Genomic DNA, 24440 nt, shown 5'->3' with positions numbered 1-24440 from the left:
AAACAGGCATTTTCTCCTAACTATGCGCGAAAGTTACAAGTGAAAATTTAAGAGCAGTTTCTAGTTACTGGACTGCGTTCTTGTCCATAATGCTACGTAAATAGATTAGGTTTTCTTGAAGAAATCTTGTTCATGTCTTATCTGACCAGTTGTGCATTGTGAAACTTAGACTCAGGCACCGACTACAAGAAGTTATTGCTATAAGTACCTACTACCTATACCTACCACATGTCTTAGGCACATCCACGGCGGCACATCCAAAAAAATCAAAATCTCTACCCTCGTAAGAGCCATTGCCGCCATTGGCCTATTTTTAGGACAAAAATGCACAGTCAAAACTTTTTCTCTAGTTCTCTTAAGCCGTATCAGACCGTATGTCGGAACATGGAAATTTAAAATAATTATCCTATTTTAAAAATACTTGGTTCAAATTCAGAGGGTTTTGGATGATTGTCTATGGTCTCTGAAATTATTCAGTAACCATACAGATTCGTAGGTATACATAATTTAAGATCGTGTTCCATACTCAGCACATGTACCTACTTACCTATTTCTTGTACATTTTATATTGAACGTCTTATTAATTATATTTTTGTCGGAACTGACGATTGGTTTCAATGGTTTTTCTATTCAGTGATAAAAATCGCGTGACGTTTGACTTGTATGAGTATTGGTGTCATATTTTTATTAACTTATTTAAATTGACATGACTTTGTAGGTATACATTTGTGTTAAACATTTCCGTGAATAACAACAATGAAGTATACACAATGTAAAAACAAAACACTAACTTCAAAGTAACTTCATTTGTTATCTGTGCCCTTTCGCACGTTCTTGACATCACCATAGACAACAAATGACATCACCTTCGCCAGACCGAATAGGAAGCTCGCTGCAACCTGTCCACGGCTATGGGTGCGGCTTGCTGGCCAATTCAAGATTTAGTTATTCGATTTGTTTCCGATATGATACGAGCGGGCTAGTACATGATTGGCGCGACAGTATCTCGCGGCGAGATAGCTAGACTACCCATCCCTCTTTTGTTGACATAGAAAAATAGGTACGGGTGACGGGTGACTTTCGCGTTTGATTAAAGAAATGTCACTTTTGATACTGACATATCAGTGTCATATCGAAAAAAGATTGAATAACTAAAACTCGAATTGCCGTGTTGAAGTTGAATGCCATTAAACCTTTTAGGTGTGGAGTCGCTTTAGAAAACAGACATATTGAGCTACCGCAGTAGACAAGTTACTTATTGGGAGGCCGATCAAGATCTGATAGGCCCGTGTTGGCACTGGCAGAAAGTTCCTTAAGATAGGCTTTAGAAAGTATAGTTTTATAGCTCCCTTAACTTTTGACTTCGACCATGAACAGCCTACATAAATAGATAAGTAAATAAAAGTAATAAATGATAATAATATATCACTTTAAACTTTCGCGTTTTGTACACATATTTAATTACACGAACGGGTCTACCGCGATATGATTTCATTGTTGAGCTGGTGCAAGTGGTGCAACTCGGCTGAAACGTCGGAATTTAAGGTGAAAACAATGAAATCATATTGCGGTAGAACCGTTCGTGTAATTAAATATACTCACAAATGATGTCAATCCTTAAAGAAGAAGGTACCTAACTGCATGAAACAAATGAAAGTGACCATAAATTCTTATTGTGTACGTATTTTATTACTTCTCATCTTCATTTTATTTGTTCCGTTTCACATTTCATCCAGCTAACTGGCGTGAAATATATTGTAGACGATTTCAACGTTTACTTTTGTTTTAGTTTTATGAGCAAAGTGAGAAACTTCTCACTACATACCACTATGTGGTCTGCAATTTTATACTTCTTTTTTGTGTTTTAACTGGACAAATTAATAAATTTAACAGCAGTTTTCTTAAACAACATTTTCTCGAGACGCGTTCCAAAGGTGTGGTCGCTTCGAATAACTTTGCCCATCAAAAAGAAAGCGATGATATATTGACTTAAACGAGGTACACGCTGTATGCCGGTTTACGCAAGATTACATTTGTTTCTTATGTAATTGGTAAATACGTATTCTTGTTCGTATCATTTTAGTGTCTTTTTGAAATTAATCGAACATAAATAAAAATTATGCGATTCTATTACCATATTAAAATGTCATTACGGCTATGTAGATACATATACCTAATTAAAGCTCATAATGAGTAAGTTTTAGTTTACTTAATGGACAGAAATAGAAAACAGAGACGTCATACACCATACACCTACTTCTAAGTGCATACCTAAGTACCTCTAAATTATTCGATTTTTCAAAATGTTTTATCATTCGCTACCTCGGATATCAAACACGGGCTTAGCACGAGGAATAAAGAATAATTTTACTCCCTTGATAAATGAATAGGTACCTAATTTAATATTCAGTTCAATTGTTTGTCTAAAAAAGTATTGAGCCAAGCCAACGGACGCCGCCGCTTCATTCATCTGAAAGCGGCCACCAAATATATACATACTTACATTATTCTTAACTTAACAATGTGAAATTGTTTTTGTGAGTATAATAAGATTAACATAACTTCTCATGAAGTCGTAATAAAAGCGAATGGCCTCGTAATTACAGTAATAACTTCGTTTTTATTTTACCATGAAAACGGTGACTCATTTAATTCACGTCCAGTGTTAACTGTCAATTTGTTAACTGATTCAAAAGGTTAAATTAACTTACTGATAAATAATTAAAAAATATTGAAAAGGTTAAATTTTTTACTTGTCTGATAAATGGAAATTGGTTTTAATGAACAAACATAATATAAGAAATAATTATACGCTATGGCTAAGCAATAATTGAACATAATAAAAGTCACGTGAAATATTAACGGTCATGCGTTATTTGCGCAGATATGTTTATCAGGTGCTTTAATTGGAGATCCGTCAAATTTTACGCCACCATCCATAGTTAAAAACTCTATCACATTTCCTCCATGCAATATATATGTTGTCAAAAAAACAAAGACTTCCCAAGTCATACAATTTCAAAGAGGAGTAAAAGGCTTTGCCCTTACGGGCCACTTCCACCATCCAACTAACCCGGGGTTAAACGGGTAGTGAAATGGTGCACGTGGCGCTAAGTTACTAACTCGCGGAAAAAGGTTGGGAACTACTGCATTAATTGTGTGAGAGTGAGAACCTAAAGTCAAGAATGCATTAACATTTCAAAACATTCAAACTGTATCATATTATTCATATTCGTGCACACAAACGGGCCATTACCAACCTGAACTCGTAAATTTAGGTAAATGAAAGACAGTAATTACTGACAGGTAAAGTTACCCGAGGCGGTAATCTGGAAGAGTGTTACCGTTGGTGCGCAAACGCAGGTGTAGAGTTGGGCGCCAATGTAACGTGACCTCGAGATCCATATATTTTGGAAGCTAATTTTTATCAAGCAGATATTATCGTACTATACTAAGCAATGTATATTCGGGAGAAATGGAAAAAACATTAAAAATATACTTGGTCAAGCAAATCTTGTCAGTAGAAAAAGGTGCGTAATTCAAATTTTCTATTGATGAATTCTCAATGTAACTTCGGAGTCTAACTGTAGGTAAATCCTTTAATTTTTTTTTTAGGTAGCTGTTATACAATTATTTCTATTATTGCATAGTTTACTTACTTGAAGCTTGAAGCCTCGAGTCGCCTGAACTTGATAAGGGATTGGAATAGTACCCCTTGTCCTAATCGCTTCGAATTATAGGGCCCATCCGGCTTGGTTAGAAAGCTGGCTATTAACATAGCCTCTTACCTTACCTTACTTTGCCACGCAATGGAGATTGTACGACAAAAAACGCAAGTGAATTGTGTTTGAATCGTTGCGTGATGAGTGATGAGTTGACTGAGTGAATTAAAATATTATTGGGCGCCAGGTGTATACATTATGAAGTTATGACACAACAATGATACCTCGGGTAGCCCCTTAAAGTCTTATGGCCGTTCTTATGCTTAGAACATATAACCAAACGGAAACGCCTTGTCTGTAATTTTCGGTACAAAATAGTGATCCACAAGACTCGAGCCCTGTTAGCTCTTTTTTTAGGGCTCGCCTCATCTCTTGACGCCTAAAAGGCTAAAAACCTTATTTATTTAATTAGTAAAATAGGCTTTTAGTCTTTTAGGCGTCAAGAGATGAGGCGAGCCCTAAAAAAGAGCTAACAGGGCTCAAGTCTTTCGGATCACTAGTACAAAGCAATTGCGGTGGAGGGGCACGTCAAATGTATACGTAACGTACTTAAGAGCCCTTCAACGTGCACACTAGCGCCACTACTAAATTATCGTGATTATTTAAATTTCACGAAAGATATTTAAAAAAGGAGGCCGCTACGGACTGTATTGTGTATTTAAGTACCTTTTGAATACATCAAACTAGTTTTTATGTTGCTGGATTTGTCAATCTATGCGTCCAAAGTAAAAACGGCCGTTTTTGTTTTGAGTTCCTAGATCAAAAGGTAATTAAATACACAATACACGTAGCGGCCCCCATTTTTAAATACCTGTCGTTAAATTTAAATAATCACGATTATTTAGCAGTGGCGATAGTGTGCACGTTGAAGGGCTCTTAACCATGTATAGCCATGTCAGATAAACGTCAGGCCATACAATGTGTATGAATTGGCCGACTATTTTCGACAGAGGAGAACGCCTGTTAATGGCTACTCCGTTTTTGGTTATATCCTCTAAGTTCTTAATGCTTCTTATTAATGGTAAACCGGTTATTGTTATACCTGCACGTATCTAATGACTTCCTGCGATAACTTTAGATCAAAATTTTACGGTTTATCATATCAAAGGTTATTATTACTTCGTCCGTTGACCTACCCTAGAACTTTATTGTAGTTCTTTTCATAAAAATAGCGATCACAAGATGGTTTATCTATATAAATGTTTCAATCCGTTTGATTTCGATTGAAACCTGATTTGCTTGAGACCTTCGAGCAACACCGGCTTCCGACACATTGAAAGTATTGAGACCTTTAGGGCCACCCCACATTTAGCGTCTTTCGAACGTCGGCGTCTACAACTCTATGGCCGCTGCTCGACGCAACGTCGACGCAACTGCGCAGCCACGTCATTTTCCATAGCGCTGACCAGACGCCGACGCTCGAAAGACGCTAAATGTGGGGTGGCCCTTAAGTTCAAGTCCCAATGAGGGAATTTCTTTGTGTAATGAAAACCACATATGTACTCGTATTTGTTTCTGAGCCAGACTATTGCTATATTATACATATGTATATGAATATATATCTACCTACCGTAACGTTGAAATAAATAAAGGAGATAGTAGGTAGGTATGTTACCTACGCTTTGATAGTTTTGAAAATCCATCAAACACTACAGACATATTTTTAGGGTTCCGTACCCAAAGGGTAAAACGGGACCCTATTAGTAAGACTTCGCTGTCCGTCCGTCCGTCCGTCCGTCCGTCTGTCACCAGGCTGTATCTCACGAACCGTAATAGCTAGACAGTTGAAATTTTCACAGATGATGTATTTCTGTTGCCGCTATAACAACAAATACTAAAAACAGAATAAAATAAAGATTTGAATGGGGCTCCCATACAACAAACGTGATTTTTGACCAAAGTTAAGCAACGTCGGGAGTGGTCAGTACTTGGATGGTTGACCGTTTTTTTTTTGCTTTTTTTTTTGCATTATGGCACGGAACCCTTCGTGCGCGAGTCCGACTCGCACTTGCCCGGTTTTTTTATACAGCCGCGCTTTTTACAAACGAAACATTAACCATTCATCTCTAGCTACTAGTGTTCCGAACAAATATTGACATGTCAAAGAAAAATAAAAGCTGTTCACACAACCACCGATAATGGGGTCGACACACCAGCTGTTGAAACCGGAATGTGTCGAGGTGAGAGGCCCGAGGCATACTTAAAACGCTTGACATGCGCGGGTGGTTCGTGAAAATTGAAAGATGTACTTTCTACATGTACTCAATTTCATATTGCATCCTCGCAGGTCAATATGTCTGCGCCATTTGGTGCGTTATAGGCACAGAAAACTTGGCTAAAGTGACAAAATTGATGGAAAACGCCGATAGAAGGTGAAGAAATATATGGAAATTATCACGTGACTTTTCGTTGCATCTGTCATCCCGATACATTTTTTGTTTTCGATCGGCGTTAGTTGATGTACGATTGTCATGTTGGATAGGCACGTTCTGGTCTGTGATTCAGGGTACAGTCGCCATCAGATATATCGGAGCGGCCAAGGTGTTCACAATATCTGAACACGCACTCTAACGCCTTGACAATAGAGGCGTGCTCAGATATTTGTGAGCACCTTGGCCGCTCCGATATATCTGATGGCGACTGTACGTCACTGAGTACATCTATCTATATACATATATAAATGCAAGTGTCCTGACTGACTGACTGACTGATTCATCAACGCAGAGCCGAAACTACAAAAGCCAGAAAGTTGAAATTTGCACACCAGATTGCATTTATAAAGTGTACAAGAGATAAGAAGCGATTTTGAGAAATTCAACCCCTAAGGGGGTTAAAAAGGGGATGAAAGTTTGTATGGGGTTAAAGTTTTCTTTCAAACTAGGAATTTGAAACTTCGTAAAAAGATGTATTATTAAAATACAAGAAAACTAATTTCAGCGTTTTTGAAAATTCATCCCCTAAGGTGGTGAAAAAGGGGTTGAAAGTTTGTATCGATATCAAAAAAATTTTCTAGTGGTGGACTTGAATCTTTGTATTTGGAGATATTATTAAAAGATAAGAAAAGTAATTTCAGCGTTTTGTAAAATTCATCCCCTAACAGGGTTAAAAAGGGGTTGAAAGTTTGAATCCATTACAAATGGTTTTGAAACTTCTTATAAAGGCATAATAGCCGATTACAAAAAAAAGTGATTGCAACGTTTTTGGAATTTCAACCCCTAAGGGGCTTAAAAAGGGGATGAAAGTTCGTCTGCGGGTGCAAATTTTATTTCAAGCAAGGAACTTGAAACTTTGTAAAAACGTTTTAAATTAAAGTACAAGAAAACTAATATCAGCGTTTTTGAAAATTCATCCCCCAAGGTGGTGAAAAAGGGGTTGAAAGTTTGTATCGATATCAAACATTTTTTCGAGCGCGGGATTTGAATCTTTGTATTTGGGAATACTCTTAGAAGACAATAAAAGTAATTTCAGCGTTTTGTGTAACAGGGTTAAAATGGGTTTCAAAGTTTGAATCCATTACCAATGCTTTGAAACTTCTTAGAAAGGCATAATAGCCTATTACAAAAAAAAGTTATTGCAACGTTTTTGGATAGTCGGGGTTGACTTTCCAAAAACGTTGCCATAACTTTTTTAAGGGGGTTAAAAAGGGGATGAAATTCATCTTGGGGTGTAAATTTAATTTTAAGCTAGGAGCATGAACTTTTTGCAAAAAAATGTATTAAATAAAAAACATGAAAACTAATTCAAGTAAGTATTTTTGAAAATCATCCCCCAAGGTGGTGAGAAAGGGGTTGAAAGTTTGTATGGAGATCAGATATTTTGTGAGTGCGGAACTTGAATCTTTGTATAAGGGCATAGGTACCTATTATGAGAATATAAAAAAAGTAATTTCTGCAACCAACATCAAAATCCACTTGACTTAAAACTTCATACAACGTGCTAAAAAAGAAAAGTAGGTACTTAATTTCAACATTGCTGGGATATGAAAATTATAGGTACTAAAGATGTAAAATGTTGAAGATAAGATTCCACGCGGACGAAGTCGCGGGCAACAGCTAGTCATACAGTAAACGTTGTATTTGTAAAGAAAAAGTAGCACTTTTAAGTGCAAAAAATAATAAGCTAATAATCCGAGTTATCCGCTCAATCAAGATTTCTATTTGTAATTATTGTAATTACTTAATTCTTTAATGATTATTTAACTAAGAAGTTTTTTGCCTACTATTTGCTTTTCTGTTTACAATAAAGTCTCAACAACATAATTTAAAACATCAATAAAGTGGTTAGATTTTTTTTACCTACCTCATTATACTAATGTTATGTTTTGTTTTGATTTCAGGTAAGTTCATCCAATATTCATCCAGTCAAGTCAACGAATATGAATAATAAGTCAACCTAAACACCAAAATTGATTGGTAAAGTAATCAAAAGCTATCTGTATTATCCATTAATTCCTGTTCACATTTCCTAACTCTTTACAAGCCTATTTCGGGGCTCTTCGGACCTGCGATTGCGGCTCTTCAAGACATCAAAAAAGTTGTAAGTTTAGAGAACCTAGGCGACTGGAGTCAGGTAAATCAACTACATTCCTAAAACAGATAATTCCTACTCCGGCTGACTGTAAATCTGGTAGTCCTGAGAAAAGACGCTCGTTCCTTTTTTAGTCATTAATAATGAAGTAGGTAATTAAGTTTAATACTCTTATTCTACCTGACCTGACCTCGGTTTCATTATAAGCCTATCCAAGTTAACTTTCGGTAACAAAAACTGCAAGATACTTATCCGGTGACATTATCTTTAATACTCAAATCCCTTTCATAAACCTTGACTGCATTCAATTTGCTTTTTTTATGCTTATTATGTTAATTATGTTTTTAATTTTTTATTAAACCATATAGGTACAAATTGCTGGCTTTAACACGTCAGTGTAGTGCGAAATAAAAAAGTGATTCGTTTTTAATGACTTAAACGTGTTCTTAGTATCTCCTTCGTTTCGAACGGGACATTTGAGTGGACTCTGACCACGCTAACTTTGCACAAACTTGGCAATAAGAACGCATAAGTAGGTACAATATCCCATAAACACCATGACTTGGCACGAAAACTACCTACATATATTTTTTATGACTAATTTTACTTCAAAATTTTGTAATAATTCATCATTTCTAGTTAAAATAAATGAGATGAATAAATCTACGTGATTATTTAACTAGAAGTTTCGGTAATTTCCTTTGTTTACAATCTTGGCCAAATCTCCTGGCAGCCGGTATATAAATAAAAATAAAGCTAGTGTCAATGGTCGTGATACAACTAGGTAACCTAATTGGCGTAGTCGTAGATCGTGTCCGGAAAATTAGGCAAATATGTTAACAGTTAGCGTCGGCGGCCTTGTTACGAAGATTTGTTATGAAGAACTTTTAAGTGTGTGAACTCCATTCAGGGTTCTAATTTTGGAGTATCCTTCTCCTTTTTTTGACGTTGGGGAAATGCGTTTACGCATGCCACCTGGTCCGAGGGAACCAAGGGGTATGACGGACTAACCAGTGAAGGATAGCCGTCTAAAACCACCAACGAGTGCCGACCCCGCCTTAGATGGGGCGCCACAGGGTGGCTATCAGCATTCGACCGCGTACGCCCCGGCGGGGAAGTATCATTCTCCTAGATGAATTGCAAGCCAATGAGATCCATCTCCAACTATTACGCATTAATATAAATGACCGTTTGTTTCTTGATTCTCAATCTAAAAACTCCCATGTGACGAAACAGCCGTAAGACACGAGTAGGGTCCAACCTGAAATAAGCGGCAGATTCCTGCAGCCGACCTGCCTGATAAGACAGTGAAGCCGAGAGGGTAATGCAGGTGCTGGGCATCACCGCGTTTCCTTAATTCCGTCCAAGGCGGTGTCCGTCCCAGGTTGTAATTCCTAACAATACACCTAAGTATAGGTACCTATAAACACAACAATGTCAAACAGATTAAGCTGGTGCAGAAGATGATACCTACAGATAAAACAGGCATTTGTCTATTTCGGTCTCGTTTCTTTTTGTCTAGTAAGAACATTTTCACCCCCTCATTACCTGTACCTACCTACTTATAACTATCACTATTTATTTGATGTTGAGTATACGTACAATTGTACATTTGTACATACTTTTACAACTAGCATTTTGCATTATTACAACCATTTGTTGTAATACACAATGTGACCTACTTAGCTTGAACCATCTCTGACATTATTCGTCAAGGATGCGGTACGAACACAGCACACAGGCTGTGTAAGTACATTTAGTTTAGCTTCTGAATATGACCTTGTTTGTTGCGAAATAGTTAAATATTCACATAATACTTATTCATTACTTACATATTATAGATTTAGCAAAATGAATGAAAGTCAAAATGGTTGAGATTAAATGTGATTATTTGATTAATTACGCCATTTTATGACTTTCAGGCATCTTACTATCATATGATATGACGACTTCAATAAGAAATTTTCTAAATAGTTCCGTTACTTAGGTAAATACTGAGTAAGTTGCTGAAATTTAAAAGATAGGTACCTAAATATATTCTTAAAATGTTAAACTCCACCAATAAAAGAAATTTTAAAAATTCAACAAAAAAAATGTATTACCTAGTGCAATTTGAAAGTTTTTACCTAACTTCGACTTATATTGCTTCTAATAATACTTATGTCACTGTTTATTAAGTATTAAGTATCTCATTTAAATTTCACCAACTTCCGTGAATTTATTAGTTACCTAGGTATCTAATAAACCGGCCAAGTGCGAGTCGGATTCGCGCATGAAGGGTTCCGTACCGTTACGCAAAAAACGGCAAAAAATCACGTCTGTTGCATGGAAGCCCCACTTAAATATTTATTACTTATCATGAGATAAGTACAGCCTAGTGACAGGCAGACAGACAGACGGACAGCGGAGTCTTAGTAATAGGTTCCCGTTTTTACTCTTTGGGTTTGGAAGTTGGAACCCTAAAAACTTTCTCAAAGTAAACCTCCCACGCTACAATTCAATATCAATTTCAAAGTAATCCCAACCATAAAACTCGACACATTGTTACGCTGCCTTACATAATAGTAATATTTCGGTTACAATTATTTTCTGGTTCACTACAATACCGTAACGGATTTGTTGTGCAACCCATTGACATGACCGCCAAAACGAAATGGCTACGCGATGATTCGACTTTTTGGAACATTATGCAGATTTTGATCAGCAAGTATAATAGGGGATTTCTTTTATCGAAATGTGACTAAAGATTTATAAGATTCCATTGATCTGATTATCTTGAGCAATCTAGTTACGTAAAATCAGGTAACTACAGTCCTTATTACAACTATGGTCCAGGTTTTAACGTTGATTCTTAACGGGCCTTTATTCTTTATGATTGGTACTCGTTACATTTATTTTGAACTAATGCTCTTTCTGACAATGTCTTTAGAGACTAGTTAAAAGTGAAGAGCATAGATGGACTAATTCGCATGACTGAACATAGAGAAACATATAGACATATTATGGTCGCCGAACTCCTGGACGGAGACGGCACTTGAAGAAGAAGAAGAATGCTCTTTCTACCGGGTGTGGCCTGTAATATGAGCAAAAAATTTAACTGTAGGCTGTACTCCTCATACTGAACATCATTTGTTCAGCGACTTTTGAAAATAACTTGAACTTTGATTTTTAATACACTTTAAAGGTTATTCAAAGACGCAATGTATTGCGAATTTTGATATGTTTAAGGCTTGACAAGCAACGTCAATCACAATGATATGGCGTGACGATGGCGTCCATTGAAGATAATATTTATTTTGTATGAAAAATAGGGAGTCTAAATACTACATAATTTTTAAAAGTTGTTGAACAAAAGTGTCACCGTTTGAGGAGTACAATCTATGTTTTAATTATTTGCTCATATTAAAGGCTACACCCGGTATATTATACTCAACATTATTTGAAAAATACTTCTGGAACTTGAATTTGCATCATAGTTGTAAATTGTGGACTAAAGTTATCTGGTTTTACGGTTTAGTTTTTTTTTTATTCTATTTAGCTCATTAATAAACCAGTCAGTCAGTTCATACTTATAAGTACACATCGGTAACTCGTGGCATTTAGGTAGCACTTAAAAGATTTATTCTTAATTATTATTTGGGTTAATTAGTTAATAATATTAAACAAAGTTAAAAATTCATAAACAACACTAATTCCTATACGAGTCGAGAAAAAGAAACCATTAAAAAAAGGAATTAATTAAACTAATCTTTTAAGTGCTACCTAAATGCCACGAGTTACCGTTGTGTAGGTACTTATAAGTCAGGCTTTCGAACGCAAGGAACAATAATATGAAGTTGGAATTGGACCGATGTGAAAATATCTAAGAAGACGAAGGGTCTCCCCAAATATATCGACGCGCATTCGGCAAAAGCCGATAGGAAAAAGCTTTATGTCCGCGCAATAAGAGCGAAAAAGCCGTCGACGCGTTGGCAGGTGCCGGCCGATGCGAGCCGAGCCGAACGACGACTTTTTCGCTCTTATTGCGCGGACATAAAGCTTTTTCCTATCGGCTTTTGCCGAATGCGCGTCGATATATTTGGGGAGACCCTTATTTAACGAAAACTGCAGGTTAAAACCAAAACAATTATATCTTAGAGAGCAATGTTGAGATACCTAATCTCAAAGAATAAAATATAACCAATCGTCGAATAATGTAGAGATGCCTACTAAAATAAAACATGGAATCACCTGCACATTTCGAAAAAAAGTAAAACAATGATCCACTAACCGCGAAAGAATCTGATTACGATTGCGATTACCGCGGTATCGTGACTGATAGTTAACATTTACGACTCGTATTCTGCACAACGAGTTTTTTCATTCGTTGCGTACTATTTACACACTCTCTACTGTGTTTAACATTCAAATAACAAAGTACGTGTGTCATCGAAAATCTTTTCCTATCTTTGATCAGCGAAAAATAAATAAAAGACTGCCAATCTCTATACTTTCGTTGCATAGCACTTACAAGTGCTAAGTAATATGTTTACCAGGGTGTATCGAGCTTTTCCCCTGAATTATTCGCCGTAAATTTCACTAATCATGGCCGCAGATAATTGGATTCCCGGCAAAAATTCAACAAATATATTTAAGAGAGAGTGTCATATATCGTTGTAGATACTTATCGCGAACTCATCACCATTGCGCCGCATATTTTATGTGAAGTCTTAGTTTATAGCTTCGTATACCTAACAACATCTAGATTAGTGTGTGTAGACTATAGATGTAATATGGTGTCAAGCAAAAGTTAAAAAACCTTACAAAATGAGTATATGACGAAGAGTTCGAAAACCTAGCCAAGTGCGAGTCGGAGTCTTGGCTGGTACGGTACGGACCATTACGCAAAAAACGCCAAAAAAATCACGTTTGTTGTATGGGAGCCTCACTTAAATATTTCTTTTATTTTGTTTTTAGTATTTGTTGTTATAGCGGCAACAAAAATACATCATCTGAAAATTTCAACTGTCTTGTCTGTCACGGTTCTTGAGATATAGCCTAGTGACAAACAGACGGATAGCGGAGTCTTAACAATAGGGTCCCGTTTTTACCCTTTGGGTACTTCCGTACCCTAAAAAGTATGCAGAACGTGGAACTGAACAAAAGATATGGAACTGTGCGTACCTACCATTAATTTTCTATCTGTCTTATTTATTTGTCTCTGCTCTGATAGATTCACGATAGCAATCAAAACATTGTTGTCGGTTCAATCAAGTCATTTTACACGCAGTTATGTCATTGGCCTGACGTAATGGTTTTTAATTGCTATTGATAGAACTATCTAGCTCGAATTAATTATACACAGATTTAATAAAAATAAGACTTTTTTAGTTTTATTCGATGCGAGATAGGAATTCGTCAGCATTATGTAAATTATAAACTGGTTTATATCTTAGGATCCTTATAAGGTTTTTGCAAATGTCATTTTTATATATTACCTATCTCGAAGAAGATAAGTCAATGTTTTTATAGTATTGCGGATTTAAATTCTAATACCTAATGAGCGATGTAGTCATATCATACTTCAAAAATTTTTTCTAGTATTTCTAGCAAATATTAAAGTTAAATCTTCATCTTTTTCGAATCTAAGACAAGTCAAAATGAGAGCTTCTATTGTATGGGAGAGGCTTTTGACGGTGACTTCGTCAGACTCTTGTGGTGCCCAGAGGACCTACCCACTCTAATGTCTCTCTGTCGCACTAATATGGTAGAGTGATAGAGACAGTTTTGGTTCGCTACGGCACAAAAGATTGGCATCTTGCCTAAGCACCCAGATGTTTCAAAGCTCATATCCCTTATTGTCATCACAAGAAGACCAATTTGATTTATTTAATTTTCCCCTTTGCTGTATTTCAGCAGTGAAATTGTTTTAATAGTATAACATTCCAAGCTATTCCTCAGGTGCTAAACAATTGTCCACGCATACTTGATTAGCAGAGAAAGCTGAGCAAACGGAACAGTTGTCGTGATGACACGTAGCTATTGCGCTGCAAAGGCGCTGCACTGAGTGTTATGTAAACTAGGAACTTCGGACATGTCTCTGGGAGAGTGAATGTGATGGCTCCTCTACACGATGGGCCAGCGCCGGCCACTCCAAGGGACGCAGCCATGCGGTAGAATGAGATAGAAATATCACTTGATCTAACACATAAATGCGTACCTTGGAGTGGCCGGCGCTGGTCCATCGTGTAGAGGAGCCATGAGATGATGGGCAATAGAGAGGTATGGACGAAAAAGACAAGTGAATGGGATAAGGGCAAGCGAATGATGGTAACTTGGGACACGAAGAGTTACTTGAGACTTGAGGTTACAGATACAGATGTGCAAAGTTGCGGAAAGTCTCCGAAAAAACTGTGATAGTTCTCGAAATTTTTTTTTAATAACCTATTTGTGTGTCCCACTGCTGGGCAAAGGCCTCCCCTCTCCCTTTCCAGTCCTCCCTGTGCTGAGCAAGATCCCGCCAATCCCGCTGGAATGCATCCAGGTCATCCCGCCATCTCTTTCTCGGTCTGCCTCTGCCTCGACTACCCTGGGGATGCCAGCTAGTGGCTATTTTGGCCCATCTATCATCATGCATCCGGCAGACATGTCCAGCCCAAGCCACAGTGCACAAGCGGCAGCCATGTTCTCGAATACTTTTCGAAAATTGAAAATTAAAATCTGAAATGTTTGTGGAATGTTCTTACTATAGTCCTTATCCTTAGTTTAATACCGACCATCTCACAATCAGTTATGTTATAGTAGAGCTAAACTTAGGTTTTAAGGCTTGACAAGTCACCTATTGGTACTAGAACCCGGAACTGCCGAGAGACTGTCCTACTATTGACTGTTTTTACTTAACAATGCAATCATTGACTGCACAGAATTTGTTTCATGCTCCATCTTTTCTTATCTACTATATCTGGCTTCTACTACCTACACTCTTATCTCCATACGATCCGCCTTTCGTGTTTATTTGTTATAGGCAAGTACCCATGCATAATGTCAATAAACCTGCTTACAGTTCAAATGTCTAAAGCACGTCTCGTATAAGGAATGCGCACTTATAACGGCAAAGGTAATTTAGCAGCAAATTCATAATAAGCAAATATCTTCAAAGGAACGAGTTTTTGCGCAACTTTATCTATTCCCGATGTCTTATACTACCAGCCAGTGTGACTAGACCCCGAGATTAGTTTCAATTATTCATTGTCTGGGATCAGACTTGTACTGGTCAATAAATGCTTGGTAAAACTGTAAATGATCCTTAGCCTTAGCACATCGTTACGCCGCGGTACGATGGATGTTACCTGTTTATCAACAATCGTGTGAAAGATTAAACAGTATAAATCAATGGATAATTTTACCATTTATGTATGTAGAGTTATATAAAATATGCGCTGCAGAGGGAAGCTAACTAGACCATACCTAACCGGTATATAGTTCAGGTTGAAGTAAGGACGAATTTGGAATTTTCACTGTGGAATAAATCAGGCGTAAACTTGTACTCTCTCTCTTCCTAGCTAACCATCCCACATGATGGCGGAGTCAGCTTTTCCTTCGCCCTGTCCACGACGTCCTCGGATAACTTGCACTCACTCATAAACTATCACTCTACTCACAGGCGTAAACTAGGTACATTTAGTATAATTCGACTAAAATCATAAATAATCTTTAGTACTTACCTACTGAATAAACACAGTCTATTAGGTATTTACTAAGATGCCAATAGGAATTACCACTTGAAAAGGAATCAACTTGAAGACCGTAAAATCGTTCACATGCAACTAATTGGTCAAGTTAAATGTTAAATCACTCATTGACGATGAATATTTTCACGTTTACGGCGATTTGCTCCATTACCCTGACTAATAAAACGTCTATTTTTCAGTGACTTTACGTATTTTATGTCGCCATTTCAGCAAGAACATGACCAAATAAGTCGCCAAAATATCCGAAAGTGTTTTAAGTCTATACACACAATCTTTTTAAATATATACACACGGTCAATGGATTAGGTTTCTTTGCCACTTCGTACCTTGTCAGTTGTGAAAACAAATTTCTGACATTAAAACTATATTTTCTACATACTTATGTTATTATTTTCCTTCTTTCCAGAATGCCAGTTACGTGATAAACAGGCGATATTCGCGCGGCAACATGTCGCCGGTCTGCCACAACTTCGTGCAGAACGCCTGGAAGAAGGACTTCTGCTCTAACTGCTTCAAGTCCCGCGAGGACCACCTCAAGCAAGACCGCACCAACGAGGGCAGCAAGTACATCAACACACCCTTCCAGAACAGAAGCACCTTCTTCAAGAAAACACCACCCAGCATACTCAAAACACACCCCAAGAAGAAAAACAAACGAAATGTCAGATTCCCTGAAGAGGTGAGCAGTGTCATAGGCTACGGGGGCGACGACTGGTCTGATGGAGAGGAATTCGAAATTTCAGAAGAAACTGAAGAAGATGACACTTTCCCTGATACAGAGGAAGAGAGAGAACTTCATAAAGTCACCAAATTGAACACAGATTTTAACACGGTTAAAGCTAATCTATTGGGTGAAACTGCAAGCAAATCTTACACCTCTTTACTGTTAGGGAAAATGCAAACAGATTCCGATGGAAAGAAGAAGACTTTACTAGTCTCAGTTACTCCGTTTGGGCAAGAGAACAAAAGCCCAAATGTAAAATCGCATGGTCGGAAACCCGCCGTTATACACGTCACAGATGCATCCACCGAAGAAACTAATAATTATAAAACCAATATCATTCTGTCATCATACGTTAAAGAAACCGAAACTATTATACAAGCAGACAGCACAACAGAAAGTATATGTACTGAAAAATCGCTGCTTGAAGAAATATCAGAAACTTTAGAACAGAACAGAATCACAAATGCCACCGATCTTGGTTTCACACAAAAAGATTGCACCAAGCCCACCGTAGTAGAAGGGAAGATGAAGGAGAGCATGCAAGATGACTTCGACAAGAAAGAAATGTGCGAGACCAAAAAGAATGCGATCGTGAGAAAATCGCCATTGCCTAAAACACAAGAAAGGCCTAAAGTAAATCTCAGCCGATCTGAATTCAAATTTTGTAAGATTAATGTTGAAAGCAGTAGTGTTGATTCAGCGGTAAGCACTCTCAATTCCACTGCCAACAATTCTCTAACGTCAGACGACGAAAGTTTCAACGGCCGCACGGACTCCGATAACGACGATAGCGGCCATTTCTCCGAAACGAAATGTGAAGAGACAGTCAAGATAAAAGTGTTCAACGATACCGATAAGAACATCAAGATGTCCCCGATAGGGCAGCTCAGGAAAATAGACGGGCAAGCTAGCAACGGCTACTCGACGTTCCAAAGTCCGATTATAGATATGCCACCGATCGTGCCAAAGCCTCATGACAACGTGTTTTCTGCTGAGGCTAGTAGGGAGTTAGCTGGCGAACCGGATGGTAGGGCAGATCCAGATGAAACCACCGAAGCCCCTGCGTTACCTAAGAGCCCAATGCCTACTATGGATCCTCGTCCATCTTTCCTTCACGGAATGATTACTGATATAATGTCTCCCAAACCTGCCGTACCTGAAAAGCCCAAGTTGCCGATCAAGCCGGTTATAAAACAAACAACTAAGAAAGCCGTCGTAACGCCGCAAACGGTTATGCATTTGCAAACTAAAGTGGAAGACGATCGGTCGGCCCGAGCTATTAGTGAGGAGAAAAATAATGAAATAACTGAGGTGCACGAAGAAAAACCTGAACCGATTTACTACGCGAAACCTGTTCTAACAAAGCAAGACAGTGACACGTCACTCAATAGTCTTACTAAATGTAAAGCACCGTCACCTCCATCATCGCCATCAATAGACGAGTATCCGAACTTGTATCAAAGGAATACAAATGGATTCACCAAATCTGACTCTCCTGTAGTAAGAGAATTAGAGAAGCGAGAGCGAGCGACCATGTCCTCGGCGACGCCTAAGGTGAAACCTGCTGACACTGTTGAGATTAAGAAGGTTGATGTCATCCCAGAACCTGCCCCTAGAAGAAACATATCATTGTCACACGATAATCTTCTCTTAGACGAAAAGCGCAAAGGCAAGCTAAAATTCTCCATCAAGAAACTCCTACGCATAGGCTCATCAAAAGACTTAGACAAGAAAGAGCTCAGCGTAGCAACAGTGGCGAAAGTAGCCCACAAACCCGAAGAAATCTTTGATTTAACACCGAAACCGAAGCCACGGCTGGTGATCATACATCCGTTGGACATAAACGGGTCGAATGTTGAGGTCGTGAAGCCGAATGAGATATCCGAGATTCGTCGGATGAGTCACGATGACGTGTCGATATATAGTGGGAGTAGTTCGGCAACTGAGGTCGAGACACCGAAGGTCGTAAACAAGCCCCCTCCCCCTCCAAGGCACTCGAGTGAAGAGACAAAGGTGGCCACAGTTCACAAGCCGGCCAGACCGCCGCCGCCGAAGTCGGCTGCTCTGCAAAAAAAGCAAAAACAGCAAGCGTGGACACCGCCAAACAAGAGCGACAATATTTATGCGAATCTAGGTGAGTTCATTAGCATAGGAATGCCATATTAATGTAGGAGGATGCAGTGTTAAGCGAACATGTATCACTGAGTGGAGAAAGGCGGTGTAGCGCGCAATATTTGTTTCAATACGAGTAGCTTTAGTTATTGGTATAATTTCTAGAATACCTGAATAAGTTAGAATTTATTCTAGGAATATATTTGACTTGTGATAGGCCTAACGCCATCTTTTTTTTCAAACTTTCATTGCTGCCGTGAGTTGGATCTATCAGGGTAGCCCAACCGAAATGTTTTCCACTTAAATATCCTCCAAAATTCTTACTTGATACTAACCTTTGACACCACTTAAGATATCGTTTTTTTTTCAGGCGAGATCCGGTCAGCCCTAGCCCCTAGAAAACCCGAACGCACAGCTAGCATGCGAGAGCGAGAAGCTCACCTAGAGCTCCCCAAACGCAGGACTCCCATAGACGACGAAAAAGACGACGACGGCCCCCAAGAACTCGTCCAAGCCACCAACGAAGCCGTCATCCATAATTACGACGACGTTTACAACTCTAATAAGTACGAGGAAACCTCAGATTCCGCTAAAAACAGTGACAGCGATTACGAATACGTAAACCACGCACGTTCAAGCTCTCCCGAGTGTGATTCCAAGCCAGTAGAGACGCGGAAAGACGAAAGCGTCGAATACCCGAAATACAACGGCTTCAGATCCTCCCTCCCTTACTGCGGGAGCGAAACAGAATCAGAAATCTACTCCCCGTACAGCTTCTACAGTTCCAACGATAACATGGATACTGGCAACGAGGATTATCAGAACGAGATGACGCCAAAAACGACTACGAATAAGCTGCGGGTGCGAAAGGGACGCAGTGTTGTGCACAGGAATCTGGAGGATAATTACGGGGCCGTCGTTATTGCTAACCACGAGGCGCTGGCGCAGGTTTTAGAGCAGGTACTTATTTTACAATCTAAAAATTCCGTGACGGTTAACGACAAAGTAGTACATATGCATTGGATGGACTGTCTCCTTCCGCTTTCTTAGCGGCAGTTGATCTAATGTTAATATGTCCTGTTTCACTATGGAAGCTAAAATGATTTCTTACTTGGGTATTTCAATCAAAATTTTCTTTATTAAGTATGAATAAGTTTTACACTGTATTATAAAATCCAGAACAAAATCGTTTTTCAGATGCTTATTCCTGCAATACCTAGGTACATCGATTTTACAATAATCTACCAAAGTTAATAAAAACAAAACAATTTATTTGCATGACTTGTATGATTCATAATGTGATTGTGATTAAAAATCAAGGTCTTTGGAGACAGATATTGTAGAGGTCTGAGACTTCCGTGTTCGAACAATAAGGACATTCTCGGGCACTAAGTTTTTATCTCACTTTCCAAGAAACCTACTTGAAAATTTTACATTCAAGATTTTTAATTTCGAGACATACAAAGTATTGCCATTGTTTTCACTAGTCACGCTAGTGTTAAGTACAAAGAAGTTATTTGAATAAATAGGTATTTTTAATGACTAAGTTACGAGTATTTATAGCTGCATACGCAACAAATCAGGTACTTAGGTACAATAAAAAATATATTTTTCTTGTAAAATTTAATCATAATCATGTTAATCATTGATCACTTACCTACCTACAAAAATACATTGTCGTATTTCTATTAAGACATCCATCTTAGTTTCTCACCTCATTGATGTCCATAGGTACAGCAGAGTGCCACGATGCAACCCTCTCTCCGCGGTCTCAAGGCCTGCACTAATCTCCGCTGGAGCGACTTCGCCGTGCAATCGTCGAAGACTGTGCGGGCGGGCAAGCGGCTGTTCTACCCTGCAATTTGGAACTCTAGCCAAGGTATTTGTGAAATATCAAAACCAAGTAGCTGCATTTTTTTCTTCAATCACGATTACGAGTAAATGCGGAATTTAAGCACAAGGAAATTGACAGATATGAAAAACTCTTGATTTTTAGTCTCTCTATCCCTCATCGCTGAACAAAGGCCCCGCCAAGGCTTCGCCACGACTCGTCCGGTCCTGTGCTGATCTTCTTTAGAAGTGACCCGCCATCATCAACCTATTGAGATGATGGATGACTGCATGGTCCTCTTCAAATGACAAATTAATCAAAGCCTAATCGCTTCGAACCACCATTTAGCATGATCATGATCACCCTAGAAAAATAATTTCGTAGTGAAATATGCGCCAATGAACAGAGTATTTTCCTTCCATTTATGATCAGCTGATCACTACTAGCGTTATTCTTATTCATCGACATCATCGTCACCAGTCTACTTATAGACTTCCTACTGATAGGCACAACCTTCCACTTGCAAAGGGGGTTTGGGTTACGTAATACCTATAATAGACCTTTCGCAAGCTAAATGTCAGTCAGTCTCAACACACAAATATACTCCGGATTTTCCTTGCGTGGGAAGGCCCCAGACTAGATGGACCGACGATCTGGTTAAAGTCGCGGGAAGCCGTTGGTTGAGGGCAGCGAATGACAGTTCGCTGTGATCTTTGGGGAAGGCCTTTGTCCAACAGTGGACGTCTTTCGGCTGAGATGATGATGATTCTTGGTCTCATCAGTCTTGTTTTTAATTACAGGCCCAGTGAACGTCACGTTGATGGTCCACAAGGAACAAACGGCCTCTCAACTCGTCTGCCAACAGTCGATGCAGCCTCAGACCCTCAGCCTGAACGCTATCACGGAGTTCTGCGACCTGGTGCCGCTCCAGCAGTTCGGAGAAGAAGGCGATGACTTAGTGCAAGGTAGGTTAACCCCTCTTTTAACAACATCTATATAGATGTGAAAGTTACTGTGTTTACAAATAGGAAAGCCTTTCAAACACGGATCGATCGAGAAATCCTGATAAAAGCATCTGTTAGAGATCTGCCGGCCTAGCCAAGGTTACAATCGCTATCGCTTCGACAACGAAAAGCATTATGTCTCTCTATCAGTCTTCCATATTAGTGCGGCAGAGACAGTTGCGTTTCGATCGCTACGGAGCGTAAACGATTGGCATCTTGGGTACGCGGCCAGAATCCTTTTGATCCTGGATAACAAACGCCTATGTCCTTCATTCTTCGTCTGTCAATAGCGTTCCTCCGGCTAGCGATGGCTTGACGTACCACCTACTTATAAGTAGGTAGATATCTAATAAGTTCATCGTCGTCATATCCTAGACACATATTCGAACCTAGCTATGGAACTCAAAATCTGTAAAATGAATACCCCTTAAAAATTCCTCAAGCAGTATTTTAAAATGTAAACTATACTGTTTTTTTTTTCAATATGTTAAAGGTTTCTTTGTCTTTCCAGCAACCATCGTCGTGCTAGCCCAAGCGCAGGTCGACACCCTCCAAACCTACGGGGAATCCCTCCGCTCCGTCGAGATATCCACAAAAGAGTACCAACTAGTCCAAACCGAGCAGATCCATGAGGCCATCTTCATGATGCTCCAACTCATCAACGGCCTGAAGTGCCTCCAAGCGAGGGGGGTCGAAGAGATCTCGGAGAGTTTAACCTCTTTTATTTCGTTGAGGGAACAGCCTTGTGGGGCCAGCGGGATAAGTTCGCCGACTCCGGATGACAGGCTGAATTCATTGTCGGCGCCGAAGACGAACTGCTATGGGAGATTGTGCATTTTACAAGGGTAAGCGTTGCATATAGATTATTTTATCTAAAAATAATCCTCAAAACTTGAGGAGCATCTTTCAAAAGAACAGAAAAGTTAACAACGCATACCTACACCAAACTGAATCACATCACGGGAAAGGGAAAATTGATGATTGATGTAATATTAATAAGTAAGGCGCTTGAATGTCTTGGAAATATCGGTATTATTTATCCAAAACAGCCTTATCAGACACATATCCCATTATTCTTGCATTGGTCAAATTGCATCATGAAGTACCTTCACTCCCTGAAAATTTAAGAATTCCGCGTAGATTTTCAAAAATCTTATCCACCATTTTATTTTACAGATTAAGCGACGACATGAACAAATCAACACCAGACGCCCACCTCAACTCTCTCTGCAAGTGCGCCATCAAAGCCCTCGAAATCATCCTCCCAAGCGAGAAACTTACCCCACTACTCAAGGAAGTCCTACAAGAAGAACGAGCGATCTCCCTAAACCAAGCAAAATCAGTCTTGGAATTCATGCTGTGGGGTCCTTTAGATGTCGTTCAAGGCGTCCCTGTGGATGACCGCGAATTGTCTCTACAAAGATGGCTGGATTTAGAAAGAGCGACGGTTTTACACGGGTTGGTGAGAACCAGAGTCCAACTGAATGTGTTCGAGCAGCTGCATTTGATGTTCTTAGTGCGATCCACGGCTAAGACGATGTGCGATGCGTCGGTACTTTTAGAAAAGGCCAATGTGTATTGATGTATATTTTTTAGCTTTACGAGTGCGCATCTGAAATTTTAAATGTATAGCCGGTCAATCGACTTGGTCAGTAGAAAAAGGCAAAATTTCTATGGGACGATAACCCTGCGCGCCTACATTTTTTTTTAATTTGGCGCTCTTTTCTACTGACGGAAATGGTTTGACAGAGTATAGTTTTGAAGGGCATTGAAAATAAGTTGGGCGCCATTGAAAACTTTCATTGAGAAAGTCTGGCTAAAGTAAAAGTAGGTACCTATACATTATTTTGTAAATAACGTAACAATTATTTTCATTCCCTTTTGAGTAAAACTAGTTTCGAAAATCGCTCTTATTTACATAAAAGATTGTAGATAAATGAATAATAGTTTTTAACATTGTACGTAATTATTTCCAAGTAATTTGTGTCGGTGTGAATGTCATTTCAATTTATTAGTTGTAATATTGAGAGTGTAATTAAGAATATAAAAATAATTTTCAAGCACAGAGCACAATACTCATGTTTTTTGGACCACAGATGCGTACTATCTTTAATCTTATTAAGTTAAGCCCTTAGCTTAGTAGGCACCTGAAAGACTTTGTTGTTAATTTTAATTGTTTTGAAATTGTTTGACCCCCAAATCATTTTATTGTTAATTATAAAACAACCATAATAATATGACTTATATTTGCAAATTTTACCGAATATGACTGATTTAAGTCCAACAAAAGAGCTTATAAAACTTAAATATTAAAGTCACAAATAGCAAAGAAAGTTATAATATTTTTCAAGAATAAAAAGTTTATAACTTTAAATGCAATTGTGACATTTATCGGTAAAAGCCACTTTGCCAATATGGATAAGTATTGATAACCAAATATGTAGTACATTTTTACAAAAAAAGAGACAAAAATATATGTAATAAACCAAAAGGGGGTAAAACGTTCAAAATATTAATTTAATAAGATTTTGACTTTAAAAATAGGTGCCAAGACAGTACTGAAATTCTATATACTCGTTTTATCTAATCTGGTGCCTTATCTACTCTAGTATATAAGCGTTGTGTACATTACTGCATGTATTTATATATTTCACGAGCTTGGTGGGAAGTTCAAAGTTTATATATCGTGTTAAGATGTCGAATATAAATCTAAATATTTTATATGTTGTTTTATTTCCTTATGTACCATTCAGAGCACGCCTTACTAAATGCCAAATGAATAGGTATTAA

At 38.5% G+C, this 24440-nt stretch overlaps 1 protein-coding gene across 3 annotated transcripts in view; it reads left to right on the top strand.

The window, feature by feature from the left end:
* The window catches only part of LOC134668062 (uncharacterized), a 145950-nt gene extending 121579 nt beyond the window's left edge, over positions 1-24371 (top strand). For all 3 annotated transcript variants that reach the window (XM_063525513.1, XM_063525514.1, XM_063525515.1), the window contains exons 2-8: positions 16386-18837; positions 19186-19775; positions 20547-20694; positions 21447-21611; positions 22162-22495; positions 22827-23285; positions 23402-24371. In XM_063525513.1, coding sequence (XP_063381583.1) covers positions 16386-18837; positions 19186-19775; positions 20547-20694; positions 21447-21611; positions 22162-22495; positions 22827-23232 — 4095 coding nt within the window. In that variant the 3' untranslated portion in view covers positions 23233-23285; positions 23402-24371. The remainder of the gene's footprint in view (positions 1-16385; positions 18838-19185; positions 19776-20546; positions 20695-21446; positions 21612-22161; positions 22496-22826; positions 23286-23401) is intronic.
* The last annotated feature ends 69 nt before the right edge of the window (positions 24372-24440 follow it).

The sequence above is a fragment of the Cydia fagiglandana genome, chromosome 10 (assembly GCF_963556715.1).
Source record: "Cydia fagiglandana chromosome 10, ilCydFagi1.1, whole genome shotgun sequence".
Taxonomy (NCBI): domain Eukaryota; kingdom Metazoa; phylum Arthropoda; class Insecta; order Lepidoptera; family Tortricidae; genus Cydia; species Cydia fagiglandana.
Note: the sequence above shows the minus strand (reverse complement) of the source record. Positions and strands in the feature narration are given on the sequence as shown.